At 38.8% G+C, this 21,860-nt stretch overlaps 1 protein-coding gene and 1 long non-coding RNA gene across 3 annotated transcripts in view; one reads left to right on the forward strand and one right to left on the reverse strand.

The window, feature by feature from the left end:
• MED27 (mediator complex subunit 27) overlaps positions 1-21,860 on the forward strand; it is a 247,720-nt gene that overhangs the window by 57,051 nt on the left and 168,809 nt on the right. Inside the window, exon 3 of the mRNA XM_072430758.1 lies at positions 20,968-21,098. Within this exon, the coding sequence (XP_072286859.1) occupies positions 20,968-21,098 (131 nt within the window). The remainder of the gene's footprint in view (positions 1-20,967; positions 21,099-21,860) is intronic.
• The window catches only part of LOC140343859 (uncharacterized), a 101,348-nt gene that overhangs the window by 16,266 nt on the left and 63,222 nt on the right, over positions 1-21,860 (reverse strand). Inside the window, exon 3 of one of the 2 annotated variants that reach the window (XR_011923422.1) lies at positions 12,852-13,078. This is a non-coding gene — a long non-coding RNA (uncharacterized lncRNA). Of the gene's footprint in view, positions 1-12,674; positions 13,079-21,860 lie in introns of those variants that run through there. The other variant, XR_011923420.1, reaches the window with a different exon arrangement.

The following is a 21,860-nucleotide window of genomic DNA, read 5'->3' on the forward strand; positions in this document are numbered from 1 at the left end:
TACAATAAATATTCATAATATCTACTAGAACCCTTGTTCGGACATATTTCTGTAAGTTACAGGTCTACAATTTAAAAAAAAAAATTCATGAAAAACAGTGGATCACTTTTGGTACAGAAATCTAGACCTCAGTGTAACGCTCAGGTGGTTAAAAAAGATGGTGACTTAAAGTTGAACCCTGGTGATAAATCTTTTCCTATTATCATCAATAATTTCTTCTGACTTTCAGAAAAGTTTACCTTATTCCCTGTTCCTGCATCTGCTCTGGATTTTGGGTGCAACCTCCACTTCATCCCATACAGTCTCAAGCTCATAGCAAAATGTCTATTACATCTATGTTGCTGTCCCTAAAATAAACATTTCAGTGGATTTAGTAGTCCATTCAAAGCGATTGAGCCATAATATCACACATTAACATGCATGCATTAAAGCACCTCAAGCCAGTGAACTAGTGTGAATGAGCCCTAAGGGACAACCTCTGTACTGACTGCCATTTCTGACCTTCCACTGTAAATGCTTGTTGCCTGGCTGTTATACTGTACTTTGGACTTCCAAAGTTGTAGTCCCAGACCTTTGACAAACGTACAGGTGAAGGAAGTCAACCACAAGTCACCCACCTCCGAATCCCCTATGTCCTCACTTATAAGAAAGTAATCTAAAGTAAGTTTATCATGGTATAAGGAATTCATGTGTAGCAGTTCTAGTTTTTTGATTGACTTAATTTATCTTTATTTATATCTCTATATTTGTATCATTATTAGGCAGCTTGTGCATGTATGTCAGTTGCCAAATGATGATGTTAGAGAGAGGAAAACCGATGAAACCAAATATAGCACAGTCATTCCTTAGAGGAGTAATCCCTGCAATTTGATTGGTTGCTAACTGGCAACAGCTTATTTTTATTTTCTTACTTTTTATCTTTGCGTAATGTTTTTGGGGTGTAATTATCTTTTAATTGCTTGTTGGTAGTCCAAGTCCAGTTCTAGTCATGGTAATTAATGAGCCCTGGTGGAACGGGGCATATGTCTAACCATCTGTACATACAGTACTTTGTGAAGGCTACAGGAAAACAGTTGTATATATTCATGACTTTGCTGATGAAGTCTCTTTAAGAAAAGCTGATTCTCTGTATACATGCACCGTCTCCTCTGTTCTTGTACCAGTTTGTGACCAACCTTGCTGATGAGCCACATGCATACACACTCAGCACTTCTTATGGTTATACTTCTGCACTGTATGTGCTTTGTATTCCAAGCATAACTGTTTTTTCTAAGGAAACGTGTCACTGGGTGACGCCCACCTGTAATGTACAGTATCTTGTACAAATGCACTTCCTTTTCTTTGTTTTCTCGCACTTTTGTAGAATCTACTAGATTGTAAGATCTTCGGGGCAGGGTCCTCTCCTCCTGTATCACTGTCTGTATTAGTCTGTCATTTGCAATCCCTATTTAATGTACAGTAATAATAATAATAATAATAATAATATTAATCTTAGCCCTATATACCCTCTGAGACTCAAAAAAAATGTTGGTAAAAGCAGTTCTCAGACCAGCAAGACAACTGTTGATATAAGGAGCAAGCTGTAAGGACTGTGTTTTTGTTTTTTTTTTGTATTAAATAATTTGTGGAGAGAGACAAAATGTTTGAATTTATTTTTTTTTCTTTAGTTACCCTTTATGGCTTCATCGCTATAACACTATATATGCACATACTTCACTTGCAAATGTCCTTTTTCTTGCAGCATTGACATTACATGTTAGATTAAAAATATTTAAGTGTACTTATTATTAATATTAAGGATTTATATAGTGCCACCATAGGAGGCGTAGGAGAGGACCCTGCTCCGAAGAGCTTACAATCTAGGAGGTGGGGGAAGTAACACACAAAAGGACGGGAGATATGTAGTGGTGGGAAATAGTGAGGGTTTCAAAAGACAAAAGACGACAGTTGGCAAGTATGAAAAAATGGGTTTTGAGTGCTCTTTTAAATGAGCAGAAAGTAGTAGCAAGCCGAATAGAACGAGCAAGACTATTCCAGAGAGTCAGGGAAGCTCTAAAAAAAAATCTTGGAGTCATGCATGTGATGAGGTTATGAGGGAGGAAGTAAGTAGTAGGTCATTGAAGGAGCGAGAAGAGCAGCTAGGGGTTTGTTTTTTATTTTATTTTTTTTTACCAGGTCGGAAAAATAAGTGGGGCAAGAACTGTGGAGGGATATGAAGGCAAAGCACAGGACCTTGAATATGATTCTAAGGGGAAATGGTAGCCAATGAACAGAACTACAAAGAGATGCAGTAGAAGAGGAGCGGTGGGAAGAATGGATAAGTCTGGCTGCAGCATTCATAATAGATTGTAGAAGGGAGAGTCAGGTTAGTGGATTACCAGAGATGAGTTACAGTAGTCCAGACGAGCGATAAGAGCATGATGAAGGAGTTCATTTGTCTCTGGGGACTGGTCGTGGCGGATTTTGGAGATGTGAAAGTGACAGGTCCTGGAAATGTTCTTATTATAGGGTAAATGAGAGGGTAGAATTGAAGGTAATGTCAAGACAACGTGCCTGTGGAGAGGGACGAATGTCAGTGTTGTTAACAGTTAGGAATATGTCAAGGGGGGATTTGGAAAGGAGGGGGGGGGGGGATGTATAGTTCAGTTTTATCCAGTTGAGTTTCAGAAATCTGTCAGCCATCCATGATGAGAGGGCCAACAGGCAGCATGAAACCTTATCTAGGACTGAGGGAGACAAGTCAGGGGTGGACAGATTTCAGTGTCATCAGCATACAGATGGTACAGTAAACCCAAGGAGGATATGAGACTACCAAGAGATGAGGTGTACAGGGCAAAGAGAATCAGTCCAAGGCCTAACCCTTGGAGAACACCAACAGGTAGGAGAGGATGAATTACCATTGAAAGAAACTTGAAAGTGGTGGTCAGTCAAGAAGGAAGCAAACCGAGAGAGCAGTGTCACTGATACCAATGGAGCTCATGATTTGGATTAGAAGTGGGTGATCAACAGTGTCAAAAGCAGAGGAAAGATCTATAAAAAGGAGGAGGGAAAAGTTGCCTTGAGGCTCTGATGAGGTGATTGGCCACTTTAGTAAGGGCTGTTTCAGTGGAATGGACAGCTGGAAAGCCAGACTGGAGAGAGTCAAGGAGAGAGTTGGTGCTCAGATAATCAGTGAGTCTTTTATAGACAAGGCGCTTGGGAAACATATGGAAGAAAGGAAGGTAGCTAAAAGGTAGGTAGGAGTCTAGTGAGGGTTTCTTCAGGAGAGGTAGAATAATGGGATGTTTGAAAGTGGAGGGGTAGATACCAGTAGAAAGGGAGAAAGGGAGAGGTTGAATTGTTTGGTTAGCGCAGGGGCCAGGGAGAAGGAATGGGCACAGAGTAGACCAGAAGGAATTTGGTCAAGTGGACAGGTAGTAGATGAAGATGAGAGAAGAGAGGATGTTTCATCCAGAGTACCAGGGCTGAGGGAGGTCATTGATGATTTACAGGTGGACATGGTTGTAGTGGCATGGTGAGCAGAGCCAAAGAAAGAGCGTGGTTAAACTGAGTAGCAGCTTTATCTGGACATGAGATTTTAGAGAGAATTGAGGTTAGGGACATAAGGCAGTTTGAGAATAAGTTGTGGTCAAGGTACCTCTCTTTGACATTTGCCAGGTCTGGAATGTGGCAAAGGGGGGCAAGAATTAGATAGGTTAAAGGTGATAAGGTTGTGATCAGAAAGGGGAAATGGTGAGTTGTCAAGGTGGGTGAGGCTGTAGACTTTTAAAAATACCAGGTCTAAAGTGTGTCCAGCAATGTGTGTGGTGCTGTTTATGTTCTGTGTGAGTCCAAAGGAGGAGGTAATGGAGAGCAGTATGGCTCAGGAAGGATGGTTGGGGTCATCGACTGCAACATTAAAGTCACTGAGGATGAGGGTGAGCAGGTCATGGGAAAGAATGTGTGAAAACCAAGAGGCAAAGTTAAGATTAGTATTAAGAAGAACTTATTTTTTTTATTATTATTAGCAAGTATCCTTATCTGAAGCTTGCTTGTATACCTCCCGTCACACAGGAGGTGGGCTGATTGCTTCAAAACACACCGTTCATTAAGCAAAAAACTACGAACTATGGCATTAAAATTTTGTGCACATTCTTTGCTATGAAGAAACACAGGAAGTTTTTTAAAGCCATTTTGTGTATCCAGAAAGTTTCCTAACACGCTTAATTAACCACATCACTATGGCTTGCCGTCTGCATGGGTCACCCCACTCTGTCTACTGCTCTGTATCCAATACACATTTTGCCAGTGGTTTTGAAATGCCAATCCATGATGCCTGTGCTTCTCTTGCATTTCTTTGATTTATGTGCCGCATAGTGCAAAACAGCCAAGAAAGCAGATTAGACCAAAGCATCAGTGATTGCAAAGGAAAAAGAACCCCCCCTCCCCCTGTTTTAACAATCACTTGGAATTTCCTTGCAATTCCCCATCTTTCTCATAGTTTGATACTTTAATGTAGTCAAAGCAAGACAAAACGAACCACAAGTGGGAGTTTTAAGGCAGCTTAAGAAATGTTGCACAAATGCTGGTATTGTATTTTTATATAGTCACCGGTTTTAAACTGTATTGCATCTCATCTGTAACTTTCTATCCCTTCTGCATTGTGAATTGAAAAGAATGTTGGGAGGCATTTTTTTTTCTGTAAATGTTCTATAATATCACCAACATGTTCTATAATATCACCAATAAAATAGGTACTTAATATTTTTGTTTAATTTATGTTATGTATTATGGATATATAATAAAGAACATCCACAAAAACTCTATGTATGTATACTGTATGTATGATAGAGTTTAGAGTATGATTTTGGGCAGCGCGGTGGCTCAATGGTTAGCACTCTGGCCTTTGCAGTGTTGGGTGCCAGGTTCGAATCTCGTGTTTGCGTGGGTTTCCTCCGGGTACTCCAGTTTCCTTCCAGATCTTATGCAGTTAGGTTAATTGGCTTCCTCCAAAAAAATTTACCTTAGACTACATTAACCCCCCTAGAGGTAATCCTGAGTGTGACTCGGGGTGGATTTTACCTGCAAAAAGCAGTAATCCCAAGTCACACTCAGGGTTGCTTAAAACGTAAAAATAAAACCCACTTATCTTGCTTTTTTGGCGTCCCCTGGTGTTCTGCTGGTCCAAGGGACACGTCCTCCTCCTATCTCCAGCTGCGAACTGCAGAGACGATCTCCGGGGTTTCTCAGTGACGTCTGTGCGGGCGGTAGGCGCGGCGGGAAATTCAGATAATTTTGTATTGGATATTTATTATACATGCTTCTGTACAGTTATGTTTCACAATTTTTTTATTTACCATATTTTGTGTTTTTTTTGTTTAAAGTTTTTTTTATTAAATGTAATAAATATTGGGCATATTTCGGTGAGTTATGCCTAAGATTTATAGCCTACAATGTAAAATAAATTTCCATGCAAAAAAAATTATAACGCTTTTTGCATGGAAATATAGACAGAATTAGAATGCTAGGGACGTTAATGACATATGACCATGATAGGGACATTAGATTGTGAGCCCCTTTGAGGGACAGTTAGTGACATGACCATGGACTTTGTACAGCGCTGCGTAATATGATGGTGCTAAATAAATACTGTGTAATAATAATAACAATATTTTTTTATGATCCTTTAAACTAGCCACCCAGATTAATTTGTTGTCTATTCCCACCTTACTTTCACATAACTGTTAGTGGGAATCATCCTGTGCACTTCAATAAATGTACCATGACCACCCATGTATGAAGCTCACTTAGTGTTATTTATTTATTTACTTTATATTTAGCCACCATGTATATCAGTGGGCTTATTCCCTATTACCAGAGCACAAGAGCTAAAGCTGAAAAATACACACCACACTAAGTGGGTCATAGCAGCAATTTATCCTATTCCCCTGCTCTTTTCAGGCCAACCCTGTATTAATGTTTCAAACTATATTGCTGCTAATTAAAAATGTCTCTTCTTTCTTATTGGAAACCTCTAACTCTCTTTGTTTCATTTGCCATAAATGCCTCCACTATTATTTGTAAAAAGAGTCTGTGTATGTATAGCAAAAAAACAGATATAAAACATCAGACATATATACATACCCATTAACCTTAGTTCTTCAGTAAGGTGGCTACATTAATTCACTTTAATGTAAATTCCTACATCCCAAACTAATATCTGAAACTATGTTATCACCATCTTTGTAGATTTCAGGGCAAACCTAGCTAGCAGTCTTCTGTAAACTATAATCAGCTCCCCTCTGTGTAATAAAGTTGAGGGGGGTTTTGTAGTCCAAAGCAGCCTACAGAGAAAGCTAAGTCACCCTAGGACTGGAAGAGTGTTACTGGCAAGATCAATGAAAAAAGAAAGAAGCCTTGAAAAAAAAACAATGCAGCCAGCACATCTAAGAACCGGTAAGATGCAAATTATTAAAGCAAAACTCCGGGCTTTGAGTTTACAACAATCAGAAATACGATTTTTTTCTTTTGAGTGCCTCCAAAACAAAATGCAGATCAGAAAGCAGCTGTTATGATTGGTTACTACAGTTTGTATTTAAACAATAATATAATCAACAGCAGTTTTGAGAGCTGACAAAAGGTGTTAAAATGTATCCCTGTTTATAAAAGGGAATTCTACAGCCAACACTTAAAAAAACAAAACAAAACCCTGCAGTTTTTTAGGTGTGAGACAGCTCTTCAGGTTTGACAATAACCATATCCTGCTGGGTAATAATTGAGCTATAAGATGTCTTTCCCTTGTATTTAGTGTGTTTGAAAAAATTCTAGGTATTTTACTTTCTTTTGCAACCTAATTTGTATGGAGAACCCTTGGCATTGCAGAAATAGATCCTGGCCTTCTTTGCACCCAGAAGCATTGTGTTCCATGAGTAGATGGTATAGTGGAGGGGGAAATAGGTAGGTGACGGCATTGGGAACTTCTGTCCCCCAATACAGAACTCAATGTATTTATTCAAATGTTTTGTATAATCTGCACAGCCAATACACTGGAATGGCCTGACATAGTAGCTATAGAGCAGAGCAAGGACATTGTTGATTGCATAGGACGACTTTTTTTTCTTAACGCCCTGGAGTTTCACCTGAACTTTTTGCAAACCTCCACACCTGTGAGCCTTCCTGTAAGTTGACAGACATTTTTAAGGCTGCTTGATCTCAAGGGGAAACAGCTAATACTTTAATCGGTAATCTTCTTTTTAAACTTTTTTTTTATTTTATTTTTAAACCTTCCTCCTTTCCCAATGCTGATTCCATCAAACAGTGCTTCCCCTGTCAGCTCAAATGAATATCAAGGACAAGTTTGATGTGTTCTGTGTTCCACAGTCAGCTTTCCTCCTAAGGGGAATTTGTTTTGAGACGATGAGGCTAAGAAATCCGACTGAAAAGGGAGCACTCAAAAGAGGGTGAGGATAATTAAAACATCACTTACAGCAGAAATGCCTGAGCCTCCTGTAACATCCTCATCATAATAAAATAAAGAACACAGCAACAAAATAATGAAGGTAAAAAGCATTGCAAAGAGAAAAAAAAACTCGTTAGAAAAGCATCCCAAGGATTCCCAGGAAGCAGTTATAGGCCAACATCTAGAGACAGACATCAGATTTAGTTTCTGCCTGCAGCCTGTTTGCTGCTCTAAACAAGTGACTCATTTTATGTTCGTAAGGCTGACCATCCTTTTGCTGAAATTAAATCATTTTACTTATAGTCCATTTATCTACCTATTTTCCTCTTTTCATCGAAAATATAATTTCTAGTTAAAACTCTACTGCATTCTCTGTGGGAAGTGTGTTTTATCCATTACAGTGTCACGGTGACTGGAAATTTTAGATGAGGGCAAAGTTGGCTGTTTTATTTTTTTGGAAAGTTTCTCCTAATTGGTATAAGGATAAAAAAAGGGAAAAAACAGTTAGTTGGGATACTATGGAAAATTTTGCAGACCAACAAGTAAACTAGAAAACCCATGAGATATTTTGACAAAACTTGGCTTCAAGAAGCACAAATCTAACAATGATACGATTAGTACAGTAAAAATATTAATAGCAATAAAAATAGTAATGTTAATCCTGGCATTATTCCAAATGTTTTGTCATAGAAATTCTGGGTGAAAGAAATACAGAAATCTGACAGAAAACATCAGTCATTCATAAAATTCAGTTTGAGCTGAAATGATAGTGAAGAAGCCTGATAAGCATCATCATACAGAAACTCAGAGAGACAAATATTCAAGGACCGTATCCAGCACCCCCTGACTGGAATAAACATTCAAAAGAATAAAATCCATGACTTGGTTAGACTTCTAGCCAAAGATAACAGTCTAAACACCTTTTGTAGATGAAAGTTATGGAAACACAGTGTTCTCCCCAGAAAAGTTTTTAAACCGTGTGGGGGGAAGCTGTAGCTGGGTGGTAAACAAGTGGGTGAGCAAAAACACAGCAAATTATTTATGCCACAGATATCCAGTAACCTCCTATGTCAGTGTTCTAACTACCCCCTATATTTTGTTCCAACTTTCTAATGTCTTTCTTTTTAGAATTTCCATTTTTTTTTTGTATTATGCCAAACTGTTTAGTGTTGTGTATTTTAATCCAACTGCCTAGCGTTCCATGTTTTAATAATGTAATCCCTTGTAATAGTGTAATATTGTGATCAATGTGGTGTAACAAGTTAGGCTTATTTCACAATAGCATTAAAAAACTGGGCCATTTTACCCTCCTAAAAGACTACTTGGCAACTGCTAGGGTTTGGTAACAGGTGGTGCCTGGCTTTTTCAGGCCTAGCAGTTTTTCAAGCAGCAGTAGTTCCTGGCCAGAGGAAAGTGAGGGGTAAATGCAGCAAATGCAACCTTCCTGCCAGTGTGAATTCAGTCTAAATTCAGATGTGGCCTCCTAGTGCTAAATCTAAATAACGCAAAACTTTTGTAAAAAAAAAAAAAAAAAAATTATCTGTTCACAAACTAAGCCCAGCAAATGCCACACTTGCTCAGCTTCCCTCTTCTTTCTGATGCTCACCATTCCATCAAGTGCTGATCTCATTGGGCATGTATGAGCACTTTTTTTTACAATATAGGAAAGCCCCAGATGATACATTCCTGATGTCAGGCATGCATTAAAGAAGCAGCCCACAGCCACCTAGATTATGTGACACAAATACCCCAGGAGGCTTTCGATTTACCCTGCAGTCTTTACCACCATGGCAGTGGAGGAGTCCTCCTCCACAAAATAAAAACAGAAAACAAAACACATTTTTGTATTCTAAAAAAGGGGGAAAGTCACCCTTTATATAATGGTAAAATGTAGTGATGCTTTAAGAGCATCATGCAGGTGATAGCAGAGGGGGGCAGTACAGCCAGTGTTGCGCCCCCCCCCCCCCCATCACTGCCTATATTTTATGGGCAAAAATAAAAACTGCATGTAAAAGGGTATCCACCTGCACTGTCATAGCTGTGTGTAAAATCTGCTTGTCATATTCTACAGTCTAAACAACTCATTGTGTTCAATTTTTCAGATCTCCTTAATTGTTGGTTATAATGACTTTTAGAATTTTAGGGTACACAGGGGACTTTCATAGCTACTAAAGTCCAAAAATTCTTTAACCCCCCCCCCCCCCCTGGTGGTATTCCCGAGTGTGACTTGGGGTAAAATTTACATGCAAAAAGCAACTGGCTTCTGCATCACATCCTCGGTATGATGCGTGAAGTGTCGGTAACCTGTGGAGGCGTGGCCGGGCGGGAAATTTAAAAGCTGATTATATTGTAATCTGCTTTTAAATACTTGATCACAGTGAAATATAATAAATGTAAAAGAACATCTATTGGTGCATAAAACAGCTTTTAGTAGTGCCCTAATTTACAGTTTGTCCTTGGCATCCATGGCATCCAAAAGGCGTCTCGCCAGTGCAAAATATGTTTTTGAACAACTAGAAAGCAGTGATAGCAATTTGAAGTCACTTGTGGAACTTGTGGATAGTGGTTTACCAGGAAACTTGTCATCAGACAGCGACACTGAAAGTGAACTCCGCAACGAATCTGAACTTGAGGTCAGTAATTTGTGCACTTGGTGCTCTATTGACCTTGATGCGACCCTGGCGCACCTGGTGTTAAAATTGATGCTGAACCCTTAGCATACCTGCAATTGTTTCTGACCGATGAGGTTTTTGAAAAAATAGTTGCTGAAACAAACGGGTACGCTGCAAAACAATTAGCTGCTCCCTACCTGAGGTTTGCAAGAGGCAGAAAGTGGGAACCAGTGACAAAAGATAACAATTGCCTATTTTGGGGCTTGGTGATACTTTAGGGAGTGGTGAGCAAACCCCTGCAGAAGTGGTATTGGTCTACCAATAAATTACTTGCCATTCCATTCTTTTCCACAGTCATGCCAAAGTACAGATTTACTCTGATTATGAAGTATCTATGCTTTGCCAACAATGAGTTTGATGAAACTACCCATCCTGGACCAAAACTCCAAAAAAATTTGGGAAGTATCTCAAATGATTCTTAAAATTTCCAACAGACCTATGTGCCAGAAACAGACATGCCTACATGCCAGACATGCCTATGTGCCAGAAACAGACAATCCTACATGCTGTATGAATCGTTAACTGGCTACTTATGGAATTCAGTCCTTTACACTGGAAAAGGGACAAAATTCAACCCCAAATACAGCAACTATGGGAACGGCAACATCTTCTGTTCTCTCACTCATTGAGCCATTGCTAAAAAAAAAGGGCTACTGTGTCACAACCGAGAACTTTTTCACTTCTCCTGAACTTTGAGTTTCTTCTGCAACACAAAACAGATGTGTATGGAACCGTTAGGGCTAACCAGCGCAACCTGCCATCAATGTTTGCAAAAAGGCAGCTGAAGACAGGAGAAATGGTTGCCTGGCAGAAAGGCAAAATGATGGCCCTGTGATGGCATGATAAAAAAGATGTGTACCTAATGAGTACTGTCCCTACTGCCTCCACTGTTATGGTATGCACAAAAGGTGGGAAAGAAATAATGAAGCCGCAAGTGTGATTGACTACAATAACACCATGGGAGGTGTTGACAGAGCTGACCAAGCAATGACATTCTACCTAGCAATGAGGAAATAGCAAAAGAAGTATTACAAAAAGGTTTCAGGCATCTTGTTGAGCATTGTTTGTGAATTGCCTACATTCTCTACAAGCAAAAGAGTGTCAGGCCTGTGAATCATTCTGTCTTTGTTTGGAAAGTTTACAAATCTATTGTCAAGAACCACCAAACAACATCAGTGGCCGGGAATAGACCTGGACATCGTGCTGTTGTCGCTGTCAACGCCTGACTGGTCGTCACTTCACTGACTACATCCCGCCAACCGAGAAAAAGGCAGCACCTACAAGGATGTGCGTGGTTTGTTGCTCAAAAGGGGATGACAGTGGAAGAAAGATCCTAAAGGAAACCAGGTTCTACTGTCCTGATTGTGATGTTGGGCTTTGTGCATTACCATGTTTTAAAATTTATCATACCTGGGATGTCTATTAGATATTTAATTTATGAATAATATTGAACGTTTTTTGGGCAAATTTCAGTGTTTTTGATTTGATAACATTTTTAAATTAGATTGGTTGTTAAAGTATTTCTCTTTTTTTAAATTTATTATTTATAATTATTTATTATATTATAATTTGTTATTTGTGTTTCAAACTTTATCATACCCGGGAGTTATTCCTAAGAATTACAGGCCTAAAATATGAAACAACAAATTTCCATGCAAAACAATGTCCTGCTTTTGGCAAAAAATACTGACAAATATAGACCTTTCAACATATGGGGGTCATGAGTTTAAAAACTTGTGAGGATTGAACGTTTGGGTTGCTGTTCATAAAAAAGTGCACCTAGGCGCTGTTAGCCACAGGTGTCTCCCCACTGCAGCTACTTTTTCGGTTTTGTACACCCCACCTAGGAAAATTGGGGTTCAAGAGAGAAGCAGACAGGGTAACGTTTTATGACAGGTATAGATTTGTGGCAGGTAGGTATCAATCATCTCAATGCTTCTTTCTCTGTATTTGGCCTTGGGGCCCAATTTGCATTTTTAATTAATAACTCAGCACTCCCAATGGTATATTTTCACAAGTTTTTACAATTCTGATCCCCATTTCTTGAAATTTTTAAAAGCTGGAGTGCAGCGAAATTGTAATTACTACTAACTGAGTGTTCCCTGTGCACCCTGAAAATTATTGTGAAAGTTATTGTGACATACGGTTTAGGAGATATAGAGAGTTGTAAGGCTGCAGAAGGACACGCAGTTGCACACACTCACACACAGCTATAGAGCAGCCAATAAAGTCATTACACACGCCCACTCAGGCGGATACATTTTTTCACGATTAATTTTTTTTTAGAAGACTCTGCACAGCTGGACAATGTGGGAGGGGACAGCCTGTGTCCCAATCTCATCCTATCTGTGCTTTTTCCCCTCCAGCTCTTATTAGCAGCCGGAATCCTCTGAATGGATGACAGCGGAGAACGGAGCAGCCTCTCCATTGTCCATTCAGAGGATTAGAGCTGCTGATAAAAGCCAGGCAGAGGGGGCACAGCAGCTGGGCGGCCCGTACACCAAAAGGGGGCTGGGGAGAACTATGAAAGAAAAGAGGGGATGACTAGACATCCAACACCAATATTTAAAATTTAATCCAGTCAACCTTTAACCCAGAAGTTATAAATATAATTGAAAACAGATTATAACAAATGTTCGTAGATATGGGTTCCACCATCAAGCTAAATAGGACCAGGAAAAGAGAAAAGCCCTGTCTAGTCCCCCTGACTGCGGAAAATTTCAGAAGAGAAAGGAACTCACATTTGGCTTTAAAAATCCTATTCTTTCAGAAGCATTTAGATGCCCTTTCATCTGCTAAAATACTTGTTATTCTGTTCCTCCAGTCCTGTGATCCAGATATCACTGCCAAACAGCATGGATGCTCCCTTTTTTTCCCAGGTTCATCTGTCATATACCCCAGTGTGGCACAATCTTTAGGTAATCAGTCAGAATGAGTTGTATGCAAAATTCAGAGCATCAATTGGAAACTAAAAAAAAAACAGAAACAAAATACTGTGTTCAAAGACAAGATCTTATTTTTGTACTAGGTAATATTTTGACAGAGGTTACTGTTTTTGTACATTCAGAAGTTAATCTTGTTCATGCTGCATTAAAATTCTGCTGACATACATCATTTATTTGATGGATTGGTGTACATTCCTTTACTCCACCTTCTGTGTAACTGGAAATTGGGATAGATAATGAAAGATTACAATATTGAGAGCGTGTTGATACAATTTCTTTGTGCTTGTGCTATTGCTATGTACAGTAGTTTAGTATTAAAGGGTAGGTGCATTAGAGCGACAAGGGACAATAAATAAATAATATGGAAAGAAGTAGGACATTTGGGTAGGGGGTAGTACACAGATCAAACTAGTATTAACAAAATGTATCTAAAACAGGCAGGTGCATGGAGGAGAGTTTCTGCCTAATAAAGTTAAGCTTGTAGGACAAGACTTTAGGTTTTTAATTGTTGGCAAATACAGTTGAAAACACACCTCATTTTTCCACAATAGTATGCCACACAGGTAAAGGATTTAAATATTTTATCACTTTCATGAAGGTTTTAGTGATTTCTTGTAACTATGTCACCAAAAGTAATTTACGGCCTTGTTAACACTTTGTGCAGTTAGGTTCACTGTGCTTCAGATAGCATGTGATTTTCAAGGACATTAGACCTTGCATAGAAAGCATTGTCTAAAGTTCCCATCTGTGCATTTTTACACTGCACTGCTGCACTAATTTCTGTTCATTTTGCAATGAACAGGCACATGGGGGTACTGTGCCTTGCGGTGCATTGAGGTAAAAAAGCACAGCAATACACTTTCCTATAGAGGGGCCAAAGCCTTAAACTAAATGCCCAGCCCAAATTTGCCAGCTTCAGTAAATACTGTTAACTTGTTCATTACTCATTTCCCTATCTAAATAATTGTTAAATTCTTTATTTGGTACTGGTGTTGGTTTATTAAGGAGTTGAGCATGTTCATTAGTGAAAAAGATGAAATGTTTAAATTGGCAAAAGGTAACAGGACTTTGCACATATTCAGGCCTATATTTTCCTAAAGCTTTCAAACATGTCAAAGTATACATCCTTGCAACCATGACCACACGTGGTAAAGTTGTATATACTGTATACAAACTGTGTAGGTCTGAAATCCGGACACTTGATTAGCCAAATGTTTGCTAGTGAAGCAGGAATAACAGCCTTTAAAATGGGTATGCAATGACCGCTACCTTATCATTTCCTCATAAGGTCGCCTTAAAAAACAGGCTTACAGTGTAATTTCTTTTGCTTTATTGTGTTTGGAAAATTCCTTATGACTTTTGGTTGGGAAGACCTCTAAACATTCTGCTTTCCCTTGTTTCAGCAAATGATTTCATCGGTCCATTACTGCCTGACCCCTTGCATGTTCCCTTTGGCTCTGCTTGACTCTCTTCCACTCCCACCGCTCAGTGCAGTCTAACTAATGGTCACCTAATTGAAAGAGAAAGCAGGCCGCATCTCACAGCGCGCCTCGGTTACTCATTAATTGAAAGCCCCGAAATGCCGCCGAAGAACAAAGTCTTGAACAGGGTAAATAACCAGAGACACCCTAGATGCAGCATTTGTCCATGTTGAGAATTTACCTCCCTGTTAGTAGATCAAACACTGTTTGAACGACAAACATTCCTCAAACTGGGCTCATTACCGCAGAGCTTTACTTAAATCAATTAAAGCAGTGTAATTTTTTCTCTCTTTGCCTTTCTTCTATCAGGATGAAACCAGGGGCCGCTTGCTCCTGGCCGCTCAGAGTTTGCGTTCAAAAAGGCGAGCTGCATTTTTCCTCAGAGTGGGAAAAAAAAAACTTTCCCTCATTAACGGGGGAGAAAGAAAAGGATTTTAATGAGGAGAAACAAGGGCCAATTTTTTTTTTTTTTCGTTCTTGAAAAGGGAACAGTAGTGTCTCTGCCAAATGCATGTATAAAAGAGCCTATGCCGATTAGGCCCTGGCATCTGTTAAATAATGCATTGATTCCCCTAAGGGAAAGGAGATATCCAGACATGAGGTATTTAGATCAGCTTAGCTTTAATGTAAAATATTAAATCTCTTATACATGTATGTATTGCTTTGTCTGTGTGTCTCTCTCTCTGTGTCTCTGTCTCTCTCTCTGTGTCTCTGTCTCTCTCTCTGTGTCTCTCTCTCTCTCTGTGTCTGTCTCTCCCCTCTCCCCCCCTTTATGCTCATTAAAATTTTATGTATACATTTTACACCCTTATCATTGCAAGCATGGTGGATTGCAATTCACATAAACACAACACAATTTAGATTTATTAAGCAGACCATAAACAAAAGATTGCTAGTGTCGTTGAATTGTTAGCAATACAACTGATAGAGATATTTTTGTTATATGCGATGTTCATGATTGGAGTTTAAATGCAGCCCATCTCTGATCTACTTATACTTACCTTCCCCAAGTCATGAAAAATGGCAATTCATTTCTTGTGTCTATTGTGTTGGAGATCTTCTTGATAACTAAAAGAATTGAAATTTGTTTGTGTAAGTATGTGTGTAAATCATTTTTTATTTTTTATTACGTACATGTATTTTCCCCTTGCCCGTGAGTCTTGTGGAGGTGTGCATTGTGCTTCCATTATAAAGCAAAAAATCAAACTTTCCTTTCGTGGGAATCTAGCAGGTCCATGTTTTTCATTGTCAGTAATTGATTCCTACCAGGGAATGTTTGTTTATATGTTTTATAATCAATTGCCTGACTGAATAGTGATAGAGGTGAAGATGCTCTCTACGCGTTTTGCCAGTGGGCTTCTTTAGGGGATCTATAGAGAATATCAGAGCAGTGAGCAAGTATGGCTGGTTCATGTGGTCATGATGCACTTCAATAAAAGGGTCACACTTTTGTTTTTAAAAAGCCATGAAGGTAAGATGATTGTTTTTGGCAAGGTGAGGAATTACTGAAATATCCGTTCCAAAAAGTTTAAAGTTAGATGCAGGGATGGATGGATTCTTTGTCATGCAGTTTGAACAGCATTAGAATTGCATTTTAAAGCCAAAAGTGAAATTAAATCCTTATATTTCAGGGTTCACATTTTGCTAAATGTGCTTTCAGTTCTTTAGTCAGCATAAGTTAAGCAACCACATACCATTTCATTTCTTTGGGGCCTGGTGGTCAATGATTAAAATACATTCTTGTAAGAATTACCGTGTTTCCTCGATGATAAGGCATCCCCATCAAATAGGCCACCCCCCGATTTTTGCTCAAAAAAGTAAAATAAAGCACCCCCCACAAATAAGACATCCTCCGATACCTGCTACTGTGTGCCTCTGTGTGACTCCTTGATGCTGGCTGTAGTGCAGAGTGAAACTGAAAGTAACTTCAAAGGACAAGCAAGCTGCTGATCCCTGCCCTAACAGAGTCTGTTACCCGGCCGTAGAAGCCAAAAAAAAAGTGAGTCAGTGAACAGAAGGGGACAATGAATGGCACATGAGTGATCATGAGTGATTTTCAACAATAAATGTGTACTGTAGTCTTCTTCATGGAAAAATAAGACATCCCCCTGAAAAAAAGACCTAGGGCATATTTTGGCATTTCAAAAAATATAAGACAGTGCCTTATCATAGGGGAAACAGGGTATTAAATGGGCAAGCTACCTAAAGGAAAACTACATTTACAATCTGCAACCTTCCAGTAACATTTTCTATGCCTGGAAAAAAAAATAAATGCCTTCCTTGGATCATTGCGTGTGATACACCACAGCCTGTAGCTTCAAAGGGCCTTTTTGCATCTACCCATGGATACAAAAGCTGCTTTGGCTCTACTGGTTGAGGGGCATTACCACTTTCAGGCCCAAAACTCCTCCTAAATCCACTGGAGCATGTGGGTAATGATGCATGTGATCAGATGAGAAGAGTCTGAATTTACAGTAAATAATATAAACTGATTTTTCACATGGTACAATTTCCGTATTTCTCACCTTCACACTGGCATTTCACTGACTGATTTTACGTATTGCCTGAAGATGACGACGTTGTGCATCTCTGCTGCCTATGCAAATAGAACAGAATCTGTGATGTTCACTTTAGGGAAAGCCTATAGCCTGCTGTGTCCTAAATAGCTGAGCTTGCAGCTAGCTCCTAATAAGCTGCATCTAGTAGAGAAGATCAGAGAGAAAGAAGCTCAAGGAACATTCGAGAGTGAATTGTGCCAAGCTGTCTCTCTCACTTTAATTCCATAATACACTCTGCATATTACTCTCATTGCAAATTCCTAGACTGGAGATCGAAGCTTTGAGCTGCTGACATTCTAAAACATTTGTCTTGCGGAACCACCATGCCTCTGTTTTTTCCTATAAAGAATAAATTGAAATATTTCTAAAAAAAAAAATATTTGGGGTTAAAAATAAATAATTTGAAGCCAAGATATATTGTTGGGCATGAGTGTACTTGATTGTATTTTCAGATGTGAATACAATGCTATATACTGTACTTCATCTTTATGTACTAAATAACTTACACATCACGTACATTAATAAAAAAAAAAAAAAAAAATAGTGATACTCTGTTGCTTTAATTGTTTTTATCACTTTAGTATTATTCACCAGCCTTGTGATGATGTGCATTCTCTTATTGGTGTTCAGGTCTGGAATCGGGTTAAGGCTCAAGTTTCAAACACAGATTGAAGTTTAGGTGGTATTTAATTTTTCAGGCTATATTTATTTTTTTTATTTTGTAAGCAAGTTGAAGTTGAAACTTAAGTTCTGTGTTATACTCAAACAGCCTAGAAGAGTTGGTGACAAGACTTTAGTTATTCTGTACAGCTCTGTCACCTCCATGCTGACAACCTATATTTAGACAAGTTGACTCTAGTTAGCTTGTTGCTTGTCAGGATATGTGTGCATATCGCTTCACCCTTTCTGTTCCAATCTGAATGCTGCTACATAAGCAGTTTCATAAGGCTCATAACAAGTCAAATTCAGATACTTTTAGATAGATGTATTTAAAAATTAATTCAATTAATATTTAGTAGTATTATGCTTGTGTCTTCCTGGATTACGTTTTTTAAAGGTGATTCCTGGCACCAAAACAAAACCGAAATCTAATTTTGATATGAGGTGAAGATGCTGTTGTCATATCATCTAGATTTGGGTTTGATTTCCATTGTGTTCATGTTAAACAGTTGTTGAAATTTATATTTAATTGGCCTGAAATAGCAGCATATGCCTCCTTGTAGGATATGGTGACATTTCAGGCAAAGTTTAGGCAAACTAGGTACATCTAGGAGCCACACAATTAACCATCTCTGCTGGAACTTTCAAACCCTTTTTAGAAAACAAAAAAGGAAACTGGATGACTGGGCAAGATATGCACAAGCTGACAAGCTGAATCACTGAATCTAAACATACATTTTGATTTTTTTATAGGTAAACATGAAATACTGTATATACTAAAGCAAAGGCAACCTTGCCAAGAAATTGCTACTCCAAAAGGTAGAGTTCCTAAATTGGGAAAAAATAAGTTCTCATGTAAAAGTCAAGTGGTGAAAACATGTCCTGCCTTATTTGCTTGACAAATGAAATGGAATTTAGTTTGTATTTTACTATCTAACAAAATAATTTTCTGTACTTTTAATAATTCTATTTTTCAAGATATTACTCTTTTTCACTGTTAGAATTATGGAGCAGTAACCAAGTGTGTCAGGGCTGCAGAACACCCTCTAAAAGGAGGTGTCCCGCAATCTTGTGGGGGAAATGTGGGTTTCTGTGTAGCAGAGACAGAATGCTCTGGAAGCTAAAAACTTACTTGCTTTCTGTCTTAACAGGTGTTTTATAAATGATCTTGTAGTAGTGTGCAGTCACATAGTCACCCTGACATGATTACAGTGAGGAATTAATTGGTGCCTATTCTGCATGTATCTTTAGGGGTATAGAAGAAGTGTTTTATCTGTCATCAGTGTTGATTACTAATTTTTTTCATCTTTTTTCTGCCTGAACTTGACTTGCTTTGAGTCCACGCATTCAGGAAATTTTCTTCTCCTCAATCAGCGTCTGAAACTTGCAGTTAATGAACAGTGGGTATGGTAAGAGGCCATATTTGATGGAGACCCCAGAAGGTTTTATGTCTTTTTATAGTCTCCTTGGAGATGTTATGGTTAATTTGTCTTTGAAGCATTGGTTTTGTAACCGCAATGAGTTTAGAATTAGTTTTTTTCTTTTTTTATAAGAATAATTTATTTTCTTTTTTTCTGTAAGAAAATAAGTGACTATTCTTGATGAGGTAGAACATAAGAAAAAATATTTGTGCCTGTAGCAATCCTGTACCCTGTTCAAAAAATATTGCATTTTTATATTATTTCTTTGTATTTGACATTATTATATCTGCCACAAAAATCCAAAATCCAAAAAATCAAAAATGTTAGTTGTAGCAATGGCACTGCAATCAAATAGTGCTGGTGACAACAGCCCTGACTCTGCTATTGCCAGTGGTGGATCATTGACATTCTTGTACTTCCTTGGGTTAGACCTTCTCTGTGTACTGAAGAGCAAATCTCCTTTCAGTGTAATGTGACTATTTTTCATTACTAAATGAGCTCCATGATCTGCTTTTTCCTTCATTGCATTTTTGCAGGATCTGCTTTTTCCTTCATATGCTGGATTACACCTTTGGGGCATAGAAAGGACAGGCTTACTTAAATCCTCCTTCTTAAAGGAACTTGTAAGACCTTGAAAAACTAGATCAAACCAATGACGTATTATATGCTTAATATGTTTTATATGGTGCTTAATATAATTAATTTAATACAAACTTTAATTTGACACAAAGCCCCACCTATCCACTTTCTTTATTATCTCTATAACGTCTGTGGGGTTGGCAAACAGACTTCATCAGCATGCACTAGAGCAGAGGTAATCAAACTTTTTTGGCCACTAGGCCATTTCAGGGGTAGGCAGGGGTAGCACACTAGGCTGCACTCCCTCGCCCTGCCCTAATGGCTCTAACACCCCCCCCCCCCACCACCAGGAACGCCCCTAAAGGGAAATCCCTCTCCTCTGCAATTCATACAGAGGAAAGGGAACACCCCCTGAAAGGCAATCCCTATGCATATGGAGGAGAGGGAATGTTCCCTATTTACCATGGCGACGGAAGTTTTATCTTTGGCCGCGGTAAATAGAAAGGGAGCCACCACACGGAGGCTCGAGAGCCGTATGCAGCTCCAGCTCCGGTAGTTTGTTCCGACTCCGCCATGGGTTGCTGGCCAGCGGTAGGCCGGATGGGCCAGGGGGCGTTAGGCGGGAACAAACTACCAGCTAGGCTGTATCTGGCCTACCCCTGCACTAGAGCATAGATAGACTCCCACTTCTCTATTCAACTTGAAAAGCTAGAGTTATACTTTAAAGTGAATCTAACGACCAAACTCTTTTTTGTATCTTTTAAAGTGAAACTAAAGTTATGCTTTGTAAAATGGCAATCAGGCTTATCTTTATTACAGAAAAGGACAGGTGATGCCCTCTCTGCATTAAAACATTATTACCTGCATCATTTTTGGCTTAATTTGTCAATAAATAAAAAAAAAGTTGAGCTGTGCATGCACAATTTGGTTTTACCTATGGCTGCCAGGTTCTTTATCACCTGGAAGTGTAGAAAAATCTTGTCACTGGAACAGGAACAGAGGTTAAATCTTTCAATGAAACACTTGTTCCTTTTCACAACTTTCTTAGGGGGGATTTAGGTCACTGTGGATCACCTCTCCCTCATTCCCAGTTTGTGTTTAGAGGATCTAATGTCTGAAACTTAGAAATGCAAACTTGAAATCATTATTGTGGTGGATTTATTTTAGTGTATGTTTATTCTTCTTGTTGATACTGACTTTTTTTTTTTCTCAGCTGCAGTATCATTCTGGTCTGGCTTCAGGTCTGCTAAACCAGCAGTCATTAAAACGCTCAGCGAATCAAATGGGAGTATCTGCCAAGCGCCGACCTAAAGCTCAGCCTACAACCCTTGTCCTTCCACTCCAGTAAGTTACCTCTTTTTAAGGATACATTGTTTACTATGTAATACCTTTCCTTTTATTTTTAATATTCTATGTCATGTGTCCTTGTTGATTACGGTTATCTCTCCATACTCTTCTGCGATTATTGGTTTGCTTTAATGAACAGTCATTAATGTCTGTGTTTGATTAGTGGTAAGCACTGTGATATAGTACAAAAATGAATAAAGGGCAGTGCAACAAGCAAATTTAAAATAATGTTAGGCACCAGTTAACAAGCTGTCTGCTTTCATATTCCTTGACCCTGTACTTCTTGGTTTGAAAATTGTGACTCTCTTTCCTTACCTTTGGTGGCAGCGCTGGAATTAGGGGATTTTCCCAGTACCACTGCAAGAAGGAAATTATAGAATACAGTGTAAGCTCTCATTCAGGGCAAAGTGGAGCCAGTGGCAGTTAACTGAACCTGTTTTTCACTGTGGTGGCAAACTACGGGTTTACTTTGCCTCTAACTAGATCTCAAGAAGCCTAAATTAGATACCTTGTGGTCTTCTTTTGAAGAAGGCTAAACAATGAGTTTTCAGTTTGACATCTTCCTTTTAGACCCCGATCATCATTGACCCCAAACAGTACATATGTCTACAATCAAATGCATGTTATTGTTGCAATTTCTCTGTATTTTCATATCATATTTGAATGTCTAGGGAGTTTGCCACCAGCCCCCTTTCCTTATTGAAATGTATTAACTACCAATATTGATGGGATAGCTTGCAGATAACTTGAAATAATAAT

Source organism: Pyxicephalus adspersus, chromosome Z, assembly GCF_032062135.1.
Source record: "Pyxicephalus adspersus chromosome Z, UCB_Pads_2.0, whole genome shotgun sequence".
Classification (NCBI taxonomy): domain Eukaryota; kingdom Metazoa; phylum Chordata; class Amphibia; order Anura; family Pyxicephalidae; genus Pyxicephalus; species Pyxicephalus adspersus.